This window comes from Myxine glutinosa, chromosome 1 (genome assembly GCF_964187855.1).
Source record: "Myxine glutinosa chromosome 1, kmMyxGlut1.1, whole genome shotgun sequence".
In the NCBI taxonomy this organism is placed as follows: Eukaryota; Metazoa; Chordata; class Myxini; order Myxiniformes; family Myxinidae; genus Myxine; species Myxine glutinosa.
The window spans coordinates 26919614-26933076 of NC_136261.1; the positions used below are offsets into that span (position 1 = coordinate 26919614).

At 42.6% G+C, this 13463-nt stretch overlaps 1 protein-coding gene across 1 annotated transcript in view; it reads right to left on the reverse strand.

Annotated features, from left to right (window-relative positions):
* Positions 1 to 395: 395 nt before the first annotated feature.
* MSH5 (mutS homolog 5) overlaps positions 396 to 13463 on the reverse strand; it is a 247417-nt gene continuing 234349 nt past the window's right edge. The window contains exons 19-20 of the mRNA XM_078786777.1: positions 10847 to 10923; positions 396 to 1094 (exon numbers count right to left, since the gene is read on the reverse strand). Coding sequence (XP_078642903.1) covers positions 917 to 1094; positions 10847 to 10923 — 255 coding nt within the window. The 3' untranslated portion in view covers positions 396 to 916. The remainder of the gene's footprint in view (positions 1095 to 10846; positions 10924 to 13463) is intronic.

The window sequence follows — 13463 nt, forward strand, 5'->3', positions numbered from 1 at the left end:
ATATGGGAGTGAAGATTAAAAATATAAGGAAGATGGGACTTGGAGAAGGGAGTTGCGCTGGACAAAGGAACGAAGGAGGATCTGCAGAGGAGAAGATCATGCCACGACCGGCTGAACAAGGCTTTGTTAAAGTGTAGTTCGTTTAGTATGGTATTTACCTTGCATCAGTTCGTAATTCCCTACCCCCCCCTTTTTGAGTTTAATAAACAACAAAAGAACAAAGTGGAGTCTTCCATCCTTCTTCCATTAAGAAATAGAACTCTTCCACACCACAAAAGCACTTTTCTGCATTCCATGCAGGTGCAAGATCTAATATTCCAATGGACAAACTCAGTCAGTGATCCGTAGTGTGTGCTGTGCTGTCAGAGGTACACGCATCCAGAAGGCACTTGTGCTTGATATTTTACTGCTAAACAAGTTTAATTCAGGCAGCCACAGAGACACAAGGGATGTTTGTGAAGTTCAGATTAGTAGGCCTTCAAAAGCAATGGTAGCAAGTAGTGTTGGTGGAAAGCAAGTTTGCACAAAGCCAGGACACTTACAGCTGATGTAGAGCTAACATTCAGAGAAAAGCCTCGCTGTATTATATGACAGAAACAACGTAGCTCTCCCATTTCTCAACATCTGAACAATAGTTTTGCAATATTCCTACAACCGGCTCCGGCTCTCTCGCTTTCTGAACATCTTACATTGATCTAAAAAAAATGGACAAAATAAATTAAATACAACTGTAGCAGAGAAAAAGGTTTAAACGCAAGCTTTCAGTAGTAGGACAAAGTTACCACTTGTAAAACAAGGAAATGCTCCAAGATGTATCGTCTTCATTAGCCAGTGATGTGTTTGCAAAATTGTGATAAATTCTCAGATCATATGGAAGATAGGGGAAAGAGCAGCAGAGTATCGAGCAAAGGATGAATCAGGAAGAGTTAGACGGATAAATTGGATTGAATGCCTGGCCAGGCAGAGGGGTATGCTGTGAGGGCATGTCGGTACAATCCTCTTCAGAACATTTATCGAGGAAAGCAACCACGGCCGTATTGTCACTGTCACTCTCCAAGTCCAGCTCCAGAAAATTTTCGATGATAGATTCACATCTGCAGAGAAACACAACGTAATTAATTCTGCAAAAACGACCTCCTACCAACCTGACTTCATCAGCAAATGGGTTCTCAATAAATTTTCTCTCACCTGAGCACTGCCCATACCTCTTACAAGTTATTTTGTTAAGTTGTTTTTTGGCTTAATAAAACAATGAATTATTATACCATCAGTAACTGCAGAGAGAATAAAAATAACATTTATTTTGGAGCACTCTTGCTACCTCGTCATATTACACTGCTCATACACCTGTTAAACGCATAATTGAGAGATACCTTGAACCAGAACCTCGAATTCGGGCAGCAAAACTATGACCTAAGATGCTTCAAGTCCCTAAGAGTCTCAGACCCCCAAGACTCTGGAAGACCCTTTCAAACGTTAACACCCCTAAGAACCTGAAGACCCTTTAGAACCATAAGACTTTAACAACCTTACGCCTAAGTCACACATAGGCGGATATTTTGGCGACTACTGGTGACTGCCGGCGATCAAGATTTTTCGGCGACTACTGGCGACTGCAGGCGGCCACATTGCGACTGCATTGCGACGACGCCCCGAGTGGGATGGCGACTGTTGAAGATCGACGACGACTGCATTGCGGATGCACGGCGGCAGCGTGGCGACAGTCTGGCGGCTAGATTACGACCGATGGCGGATCGCGGCGACTGCATTGGGGCCGGATGGCGGTTTACTCCGACGTCCGCAAGACTGCAATAAGACCGCCGGCGATTGGAGACGATTCACATAACTTTTTAAATCTTTATTTCTCAATTTTACATTTCACTTTATTCATTTCAATGATGTATGACATGAAGCATAAAGATGTTTGATGTACAATAAGAAAGTAATAAAGATGTATCATTGTAATGTAATAATCAAACTTTTCTGCAGGGAGAGAGAATGGAAATAAAGTCCAACAAATTATTTCCACTGGTCCCAAGTCCCATAAATAAAGTTTCCAAAGGACCAAAGTCCCAAAAATAAAGTTCCCAAAAGTCCCAAGTCCAAACAATAAAGCCATATCCTTGTCGGCACCACAGGACCTCACTCCACGGAGACCCTCACACCATCCTGTCTTGCCATGGAATCGTGGTATGTCGTAATGCAATCGCCAGGCAGTCGTATCTCTGTCGCCAATGGCCGTAACTCGGCCGCCACTAGTCCTACTGCTGTCGTCGTCAGTCTCCCATAGCCGCAGGGGAGACGTGGCAGTTCTTCTGTAGTCGATATGCAGCCGCAACAGTGTCGGCCCGTAGTCGGGAAGATGCCGCAGGAAGGCCGTATGGCATTCGCATCTCTGCTGTGCTAGCTGGTGGGGCGATTGCGGAAGACTATGAGCGACTGGGTTGCGGCCGCTTTACGGTCTTATTACGGATACCGACGACAGCATGGCGGTTCCATCACGACAGCATGGCGGATCTTTTTTGAGGATGACTGAGCGCGCCGTTTTTAAACATAAAAATATATATTTGGCCCCTTTGCGGCTCTTGCCGACTGCAGCCGACCTGGGGAGGATAACCACGACTACAGAAGACCGTCCATTATGGTTTCATTACGATTGTCGGCGGGTGGTGGCGATTTTTCTAGTCGCCAGTAGTCGCCGACAAATCCGCCTATGTGTGACTTAGGCTTTATGAACAATAAGACCCTTTATAACCCTAAGATCCTTTAAGACTCTGACGACACTTTATAGCCATAAGACTGCTTAAAACCCTTAAGACCCCTCAAGACTCACTTTATCACCTAATGTAGCCCAACTACGATCGCACTATATCGGGAGACGAGCATCTGTCCCACTTGGGACTATTCATCTTTGTCTGTCTGTCTCCTTATACAGGGTGATTCATGATTTTTTTTCGTTTAAGAATGTATATATCCATAGTTTGCCTGGATGCGTTATTCCTTACTCAGCAATATCATGGACACCTGCAAGAACCCCCCCCACCCCCCCCAAAAAACATTCTTAAACGAAAAAAATCATGAATCACTTATTTTGCCATATGATTCCAGACTTATGGGACACCCTGTATATCTCGAGAAAGAAACATTGTAGGGACACCAAACTTGGCAGCCATAATGGACGCCCCATAAGAAGTGCAGGAGGAGGCCATTCAGTCCACCATGTGCAACACCAACCCCAGACACCATCACCCATCCCCATAAAAGCTACCTAAAACTCCTGACAATATGTCTGCACCCCTCAATCTCCAATCCGTCGATGTACCTATGGTGCCTTCAGAAAGTATTCACACCCCTCGACTTTTTCACATTTTATTGTGTTACAGCTTGAATTTAAAATGGACTGAATTTCGATTTTTTGTCACTGATCTACACTTAATACCTCATAATGTCAAGGTGGAATTTCTTTTTTCTAATGTTTTGCAAAATTATGAAAAATGAAAAGCTGAAATACCTCGAGTCAATAAGTACTCAACCTCTTTGCTATGACACTCCAAATTGAGCTCAGGAGAATCCATTTTCCTTTTCATGTCTCTCCAACTTGATTGGAGTCCACCTGTGGCCAATTCAATTGATTGGACATGATTTAGAAAGAAACACCTTTCTATATAAGGTCCCACAGTTGACACTGTTCATGTGAGAGCAGAAACTCTACCATGAAGTCCCAGGAACTGTCCGTAGAACTCCGAGATATAATTGTGAGGAGGCATAAATCTGGGGAAGGGTATAAAACGATTTCTGGAGTGTTGAAAGTTCCCAAAAGTGCAGTGAGCTCCATCATTAGGAAATGGAAAGAATATGGAACTATCCAGACTCTTCCTAGAGCTGGCCTTCCGACTAAACTGAGCAACCGGGCAAGAGGAAACTTGGTCAGGGAGGTGACCAAGAACCCAATGACCACTTTGACAGAACCACAGAGTTCCTTGGCTGAGATTGGAGAACCTGCCGGAAGGACAACAGTCTCTGCAGCAGTTCATAAATCTAGTCTTTATGGGAGAGAGTTCAGACAGAAGCCACTCTTGAGAAAAAGACACATGACAGCACACCTGGAGTTTGCAAAAAGGCACATGAAAGACTGAGAGCATGAGGGAAAATATGTTGTGGTTTGATGAGACGGAAATTGATCTCTTTACCCTGAATGCAAAGCGTTATGTCTGGTGGAACTAGAGCACAGCTCATCACCCATCTAACACCATCCCATACAATGAAGCATGGTGGTGGCAGCATTATGATATGGGGATGCTTTTCAGCTGTGGGGACTGGGAGATTTGTAAGAATAGAGGGAACAACAATGAATGGAGCCATATGCAGGCAAATCCTTGAGGAGAACCTGCTTCAGAGTGCAAAAGACCTTAGACTGTGGTGAAGATTTACGTTCCAACAGGACAATGACCCCAATCATACAGCCAAAGCAACACTGGAATGGCTTCAGAACAAGAACGTGAAAATCCTTGAGTGGCACACCCAAAGCCCAGACTTTAATCCCATTCAGAATCTGTGGAAAGACTTGAAGATTGCTGTTCACCGACGCTCCCCATCAAACCTTTTATTTTTATTTTTTTTATCGGATTTTGCCTGCCACAAAGCCTACAAGGCCACTCGAGATGGGAGCTACACAAAGGAAAGAAAAGTATAGGTATTAGACAGAAAGGAGGAATCTATTGACATTCCTCTTGAATTCAGGTAGGTTGGGATGCAGGTAAACTGTTCCAGAGTGAGACTTGACAAAGCTTGAGCAAATTTGCAAGGAAGAATGGGGAAAAAAACTCACCAAATACAGATGTGCAAAGCTGATACAGACATATCCAATAAGACTCGAAGCTGTAATCATTGCCAAAGGCGCTTCTACAAAGTATTGATTCAGGGGGTTGAATACTTATGTAAATGAGATATTTCTGTATTTCATTTTTAGTTATTTTGTAAACATTTCTTTAAAAAAAGGTCACACTTTGACATTATGGGGTAATATGTGTAGATCAGTAACAAAAAATCCCAATTTAATCAATTTTAAATTCAGGCTGTAACAACAAAATGTGAAAAAGTCAAGGGGTGTGAATACTTTCTGAAGGCACTGTATCTCTAGCATATACAGAGGTGGAGGGGGGGGGGGCAATGGGCAATCTCCTCCTCTCCTCCTCTACCACTGACAGCATTTTGGCCAAAAAAGTATGGGATATGTTTACATTATGAATAAGGAAAGCAACGAATAGAAGAACATGAGACATCCTCGGTGCGTATGAATGCAGAGGGTGAGCTCACTGACGCGACTGAGACTCAGCAAGGGGAATTCAATTGATGAAGGGCAAGTATGAGTTCACAAAATATTGGTGCAAAAATAGGGAAGTGTTGACATCCTTAATAGTTATAACTCTTTTCCTAGCCAAACAGAATTTGCCCTTTCAGTGCCATCGAGAAAGCAGACAGTTTTTGGTCCTGCTGTATCATAAAGAAATGATGGTAACCTTATTGAACTTGTTCGTCTCATAAGCAAGTATGATGGTGTGTTAGCTTGGCATCTAGCTGAAACACCATCAAGAGAAAAGTACCTCAGACTTGGTATTCAGAATGAACTGATTAACTGTCTCCGTGATTCAATAGAATCTGTCATTGCTCAGGAAGATAAAGAAGCTGTGTTTTTTTGCCATCATTGCAGATTCTGTGATAGATATTTCACACAATGACCTCCCGTCTCTGTCTCTCCGTTATATGATCTCTGATGGAGATATTGTAGAAAGATTTATATGCTTTCAGGAGCTACAATAAACAGTCCTTCGTGTTGTTTGACACAATTTCTGGCCTGCAGTGCAGAGTAAAGGAACTGAATAGTAACGTGTTATATGTTCAGCGCTGTGCCCATAATCTGGTCATGAGTGATGCTTGTTCTGTTTGTGCTGAAGCGAAGGACTTCTTTGGGATGGTGGAGAAATTGTATGTTTTTTTCTGACCAACAGTCATCCTCGTTTAGAGAAGTTTAAAGCTGATACAGTGTCCTCACGTCAGATGTTCATCTGATAAGACTTGTGGAAACTCGATGGTCTCCTGGAATTGATGCAATCAGTGCAAGACACGCAACTTTCCCAGTGATACTCCTGGCTCTTGGAGATATCGAAGAAAGTGAAGGGAAGCCATCAAGCAGTTGAGGCTGCGGGACTGTTCAACGCCATGACTAGGATCGAGTTACTTCTGCTCATGCTGTTGATCTAGGAAGATCTATGGACAACAACGAATTCCCTCTCAAAATATCTCCAGTCAGCAGACATGGACATTCATAGCGCTGCGGAACGCTTGGTCAACGGAAGAAGAAATCCGTAAGAATCTGACGGACATGTATTTTCAGAGGCTCCATACTGTGGTACAAGAAGAATCAGCAAAACACGACATTTCTCCTGCATTTACCACAACACGACAGAGGAGGTGAAAATGACGAGAAGATGAATTGGCCATAGATCAATCAGCCTATTGAGGACACCATTTCTAGATTTCGAATTGAGGTATTCTTTAAGGTACAGTCACGTGAAAAAGTAAGTACACCCCATGTAAAGTTTTGACTTTTTCAACATATTTCAACATACAGCTACTTGATCTTCATTTCAACAATATTGATAGATAAAGGTGATATACTATAACAAATATCATGAAACATTTACATTTTGTAGTCCATTGTATAATTTAAATAAACATAAATGCAAATTTCGCATGTGGAAAAAGGAAGTACACCCCTACATTTATCACTACTTCAAATACCTAAAATTAGAATCAGGTGCACCAGCTCAGGTGCAAATGATTAGAACATCGTTAGAGAGGATCTTGGAGGAACCTGTCTTATTTAAACCTCAGACATTTAGTTTGGTTTGCTCTTTGTTGTTGAAGTGTGCGGCATCACCATGCCGAGATCAAAAGTGCTCTGTGAGGCCTTCAGAAAGAAGGTTATAGATGCCTACGAGTCTGGGAAGTGATTTAAAAGGATCTCCAAACAATTTGAAATCAATCATTCGACTGTCCGGAAGATCATCGACAAGTGGAGAAGATTCCAAACAACTGCCAACTTGTTCAGGCCAGGCCGCCCCAGCAAGTTCAGCCCAAGAGCAGACCGGGAGATGCTGAAAGAAGTCTCTAAGAACCCCAGAATGTCATCACGGGACCTACAGGTAGCTCTTGCCACTGTTGATGTCAAAGTGCACGAGTCTACCATTAGAAAGAGGCTGCACAAATTTGATCTACATGGGAGGTGTGCCAGGAGGAAACCTTTGCTGTCCAGAAAGAACATCAGGGCAAGACTAAAGTTTGCCAATAAACACCGAGGCAAAGACCAGCACTTCTGGAACAATGTGCTCTGGACAGATGAGTCAAAGGTAGAGCTATTTGGCCACAGTACCAGAAGACATGTTTGACGAAAACCAAAGACAGCATTTGACCACAAGCACCTGATACCAACTGTAAAGCATGGTGGTGGAAATATTATGGTTTGGGGCAGCTTTGCTGCATCAGGGTCTGGGCAGCTCACCATCATATAATCCACTATGAATTCTTCATTGTACCAGAGGGTGCTTGAGGATAATGTGAGGCCATCTGTCGGAATGTTGAAGCTCAACCGAAGGTGGACCTTGCAACATGACAATGACCCTAAACATACCAGTAAATCCACCAAGGAATGGCTGAAAAGAAAGAAATGGAGGGTTCTGGAATGGCCAAGTCAAAGTCCGGATCTAAATCCCATCGAGGTGTTGTGGGGGGATTTGAAATGAGCTGTGCATGCAAGAAACCCCTCAAACATCGCACAGCTGAAAGAATTCTGCATGGAGGAGTGGGCAAAAAATTCTCCCAGTCGATGTCAGAGACTGGTAGACAGTTATAAGAAACGCCGACTTGAGGTTGTTTCTGCCAAAGGGGGCAATACCACCTATAAGAGCTCAAGGGTGTACTTACTTTTTCCATATGTGAAATTTGCATTCATGTTTATTTAAATTATATAATGGACTACAAAATGTAAATGTTTCATGATATTTGTTATATTATATCACCTTTATCTATCAATATTGTTGAAATGAAGATCAAATAGCTGTATGTTGAAATATGTTGAAAAAGTCTAAACTTTACATGGGGTGTACCGGTACTTACTTTTTCACGTGACTGTATATGATGCAGTGATTCAGCAAATGAATGAATGGTTCAAAGACTTCAGAAAGTGACCAACTCCTGGCAGAATACAAAAACCTTCGAACACTGTACCAGCAATGGAGTGTTTCCAATAGTATTGAAACAACCAATACACAAGGCATCTTGAAACATATAATCAACAACATACTGGAACTGGAGTGAGCTTATGCCAATCTTACGAGGACGTACCACATCGGCACTGCCCATTTCTTCAGCTAAAGCTGAGTGGTCATCCAGCAGGATCAAACTGATCAAGAATCACCTTCGCTCCACAATGTCTGGAGATCGGCTTTCTGGGCTGGCATTGCTCGTTATAGAAAAGCATCTTGCACCAGGAGTAGGTTACTCATCGGTGATTGACAACTTTGCTAGAATACGCAAAAGGTGCAAAGATTTCATGTCAAGGTCAGTTCAAATTTGAATTTGTATTTGCCATATAAATAATACAATATAATACAATATTTAGGTTGTTCAAAATTTAGATGGACAGCAAAATTGATGTACTCATTTCCATAACAGCTTAATTCTGCCCTTGCCGAGGTGGTTCATGGTTGAGAACAATATGGGTGACATCTGGCCAAATGAACATGCGATTACACTCTTCACTGCCGAGATGTATAATTTGGCAGGATATCCCCTGGTACCTATACACTTCCAATTTAAACTTATCGACTCTTTCTGCTGCTGCTGCATTTCCACGGAGACCCTTCTATGCATTAACAACTCTCTCTCTCAATATCTTTCTTCAAGAGGACAAGTTACAGGCACATGTAACTTACCTTTAACTGACTGGCCCGGTAGTATTCAAGTTGTAACTCTTGTTAGGGGATTTGGATCTTTTTCCCATTGATCGGTGCATACCATTGCATAACTCAATAAATGGTTGACGCCCATTCGGATTTCATGAGGATGAGTCACACTACTTACTGTTCTTTCAATCCCTAATCCCAATCCACACAGAATCCTCGACATGAATTGCCTCCTTAATGTCGTCTCTTTCTCTCAAATATAATACTGTCTTTTGCCCAGATTGCTACACCCCCTCCAATTATTTCTTTCACATCACACTTGCACATCTTTTGAGCCTTCCAGGCCTGTCCCCACACAATACACACCTCTCGTACAAATGGCAAAAACTGGATGGAACAAACAGCTGGATAAGGTGAGCAACAAACAACAACTTCTGTGAGTGGGTTCCGATGGGTGTCGTGAGTTGTTGCGCTAAGTAGTCCTAGTGTTACGGATTCGGCCCTAATGATTGTTGTTATGATTATTGTTGTTGGTTCGAAGTATTCTGGTGATTGTGGTTGAAGGGAAAGGGTTATTATAGTTAAAAGATTTAAAAGCGCTCCTGGTGAAATGTGGCCGGAAATCCGGATCGTGACCGGAAGAGGTGGAGCGAAGGAGAAGAGGCGGTAGGAGATCGTGAAGAGACGTGGTTGTTTTAGCTCCGGACCGAGCGGTCGACGTACAGTGCGAGTGAACTTTGCGTCCTTGAAGGGAAGTTCGGGCGATAAGAGACATCACCGGAGTGCGGGGAGCCTGTGTCGTTGGGGATCCTCATTGAGGTTCCGGAGGATCCTGGCCTAAAAGACCGGGTTCGAGAAAAAGCCGTCCGCCATCTTCGCCACGCGAGCAACCTGCAGTGAACCGGGTTTGGTCGTGTCGGCTGGGCATTATTCCCCGGTGGTTTGCCGGGGACGGCTGTGCCAGAAAGGGCACGTGAGAATTATACGGAGGCTCGCGGATTGAACCGCAAAAGTTGTACGTCGGAGCGCGTCTTTGTGAGGTTCCTTTCCACCGCTGTATTGCTGGGGGCTGAACAACGTGACCTCGGGGTCGTCTCGATCGCCTACGCTTCAATTGACTTTGATCGGGCTTTGACTCCCCGATCGCGGGAACGCACAGAGACATTGGGACTTCGCCTTGGAGGGGTCCAGAGACATTGGGGAGGTGCCGTGAGTTTGGGGTTAAGGGGCTTGATATTGCCCCCATTGTTGTATGGCTTTTTTTGTGTGATTTCTAATATATTAATTGTTTGTTCATAACCTGGTGTGGTTGTATTATTGATTTGACTGTTTCATTTGCTGGTTCCATTCAGGGTTTCATTATTTGCTTGATTTCAACCAAGGGTAACACATCTTTTTGCCGGGTACCCTCTCGGGGTTCGGAGGTCTACTGAGACCAGAGGTAAGGGGAGGACCCCGTAACACTAGTGATGTTTCCAACGACTTATCGATGTGAACTTGCATTCTCAATCTTAGTAGTGATCAAAACTAAAGCCAGAAACAGGTTGATCGGTGTCGAGAGCGAGCTACGATGTTCGCTGAATAAGACTAGTCACAGAATTTAAAAGTGTGGAAAAAGGAAATAAAATGGCCCAGGTTCCAGCCCTTTTGCTACTCCTGTAGTCAGGGTTGGTAATAATTTCCCCAGCCCAATTTTCCCCACCTGGATTAAACCCCCACCCCCTGTACTTCAATTTTCAACTCTTGTAGAGGACAACAGTGGGTCGCGGCAAACGAATACTAGGACGGGTGGTCCGTCTGGTAAATCCAGTTGAGAAACACCATCTAAGATGCGATTTAAAACGTATCCTTAAGAATCTGCATGTAGTGTTTTAAGTGATTACCTTTTGACCTCCTCATCGGGAATTTCATCGTTCCAGTGAACCAGCATATCCGTATCGCATTTGTACATCTCGAAGAGCTGAAAGCATGTGACAAGGTATCAACGAGAGGTTTAAACTCTACGAGTTTATTATTTATTAACAAGGCTTAGACATAATAACAATAAAACAACCCATTTGAATTCGGGATATAAAAGGTAACCTGATGATGAGCATGATGATGAAAAAACCACCCTTCGGAAGGCTGGATTAAGATCATCATCATTAAGATGGTCAGATCGTCCGATGGAAAAATTTTCACAAAGATCTTGTCGATGTGTATATTGATGCTCATTGATGGTTGAGCAGTCTACTACTCCTTTAATGGCCACAAATAATCCCATCTTCTTCCAGATGTCACCTTTATCCAATGCATGTCAAGTGGCAAGACAAAATCACAAATAATTCGATTCTGGAGCATGCTAACACCATCAGCATCGAGGCCATGTTAATAAAAAACAGCTGTGCTGGGCAGCTCAAATCAACAGAAAACTAGATGGTGTTCATAGAATACTTACCTGCACAGTCAACTTGTTGCGAGCCAAATCTTCTGTTTTTGAAGTTTTTTTTTCTTTGATACAATATGGCTGCCAGACCACGTGAGCGATGACATCATAAATTTATATTCTCTAATATAATTGTTGCATAGATCACGCCCAATACATTTCAAACTGATCAGACGTAGCGTTGTCCCTGTCGAATTATGACGTCATAATTATGGCACCAATGACGTCATCGTTAACAGCACCTATTCCCCATATGGAGTTCTTTACAATGAGCAATGTTTCAATTTTTTCCATGCAGTGGTTTTGGAGATATAGAGGTGCAACATTTTTCGGTTTTTCCAAGATGGCGCCTGTACCACATGGCCTATGACGTCATGATTATCATTAAAATATTCTACATGAGGAGGGGCTCCTATGGTGAAAATTGTGTCCATCATCCAAAAGTTGCTGAGAAAGAAAATTCACAATGATCGGATATGTGTTGTACTTGTCGAATTATGATGTCATAACGAATGATGACATCATCATTAACATATCGTATTCCCCAAGGGGAGTACTTGACAATGAGCCATGTTTCATTTTTTACATGGAGCGGTTTTGGAGATATAGAGGTGCAACGTTTTTCGATTTTTCCCAAGATGGCGTCTGTATCACGTGACCTATAACGTTATAATTATAATTAAAAAAATTATACAGGAGGAGCCGCACATATTCTGAAAATTTCGTGTTCATCGGTCTAACAGTTGCAGAGGAATTTGTTTTATTCAAACTGATCAGATCAAGCGTTGTACTTGTCGAATTATGACGTCATAATTAAGGCACCGATGACATCACCAACATATCTTATTCCCCATGGTGAGTACTTGACAATGAGCCATGTTTCAATTTGTTCCATTGAGTGGTTTGGGAGATATAGAGGTGTAACGTTTTTCCAAGATGGCGTCCGTACCACGTGACCTATGACGTCATAATTATGAATAAAAAATTCTACAGGCGGAGGCGTTTCTATGGTAAAATCTCGTGTCAATCAGACCAACGGTTGCCGAGAAAATTAATTTTTAAAATGCAGACACGACACACGGCACACTAACGCAGCAAGCGAATGCTTAACCCTGCTTTTCGCTTCGCGAGCACAGGGTAATAAGGGGGATGAGCACGTATCGAGGAAACAACTCACTCATGGCAAACGTACCAAGAGCAGCCAGGGGAAAAGGATTAAGGATACGTGAGAAAAACAACTTGAAGGGCTGAAACATTGATGTAAATGACAGGGAAGAATCTCAGGAACATGTTAAACATTTTCGGATTTTCATGCAGGGATTCGGATGACATTGAGGCAGCGAGACAATAGTGTTGAGAATCCCTTAGAGAGTGTCGGAAACAGTGAGAACCAAGCTAAGCCAACCTCTAACAAATCCACCCTAACAATCACCAAAATATCTCAACTGCGCAATTGAGACTGCGGCTCAAGAAATGTACTCTTCAGTGGATGCAGCCTGATAAATCACAGATGACACTGATGTGATTTGATACAAGTGAGTCAAGGACTTTACCTGATCGGATGGTCATTACCTGACTTGGTTTGTTACTCCCACCAGGGAGTAATGCATTCGATCGTGTCCGTCCGTGTGTGTGTGTGTGTGTGTCTGTGCGTATGTGTGTTCGTATGTTCGTGTGTTTGTGAACAATATATCTGGAAAATTTCTGAACGGATTTGGATGAAAGTTGGTGGGATGATTGCCCTTGGGATAAGGAAGAATTGATTAGTTTTTGGTGAAGCTCAGGATATTATTCCGGATCCAGGATTTTTTTGGGGGATTTTTTTTTTTCTGTTTTACTGCATTAAAGCTTTTATTCTTATTCTTAAATGATGTTTTTCTCCTCTAATTCCGAGATATATCAAAATAAATTCTCTGACAGTTAGGGCTTACTTTATTTTTCATTTATTGTTTTGGGGAGAGGGGATGTTAAACAAAACGTATTATTCCAACTTGACCCACGGCGGAAGTATGCGCTCTACTGAGTGGCGTTCTAGTTTATTTTAGTATCTTTGTTAAAATTAAACTTTTGATGAC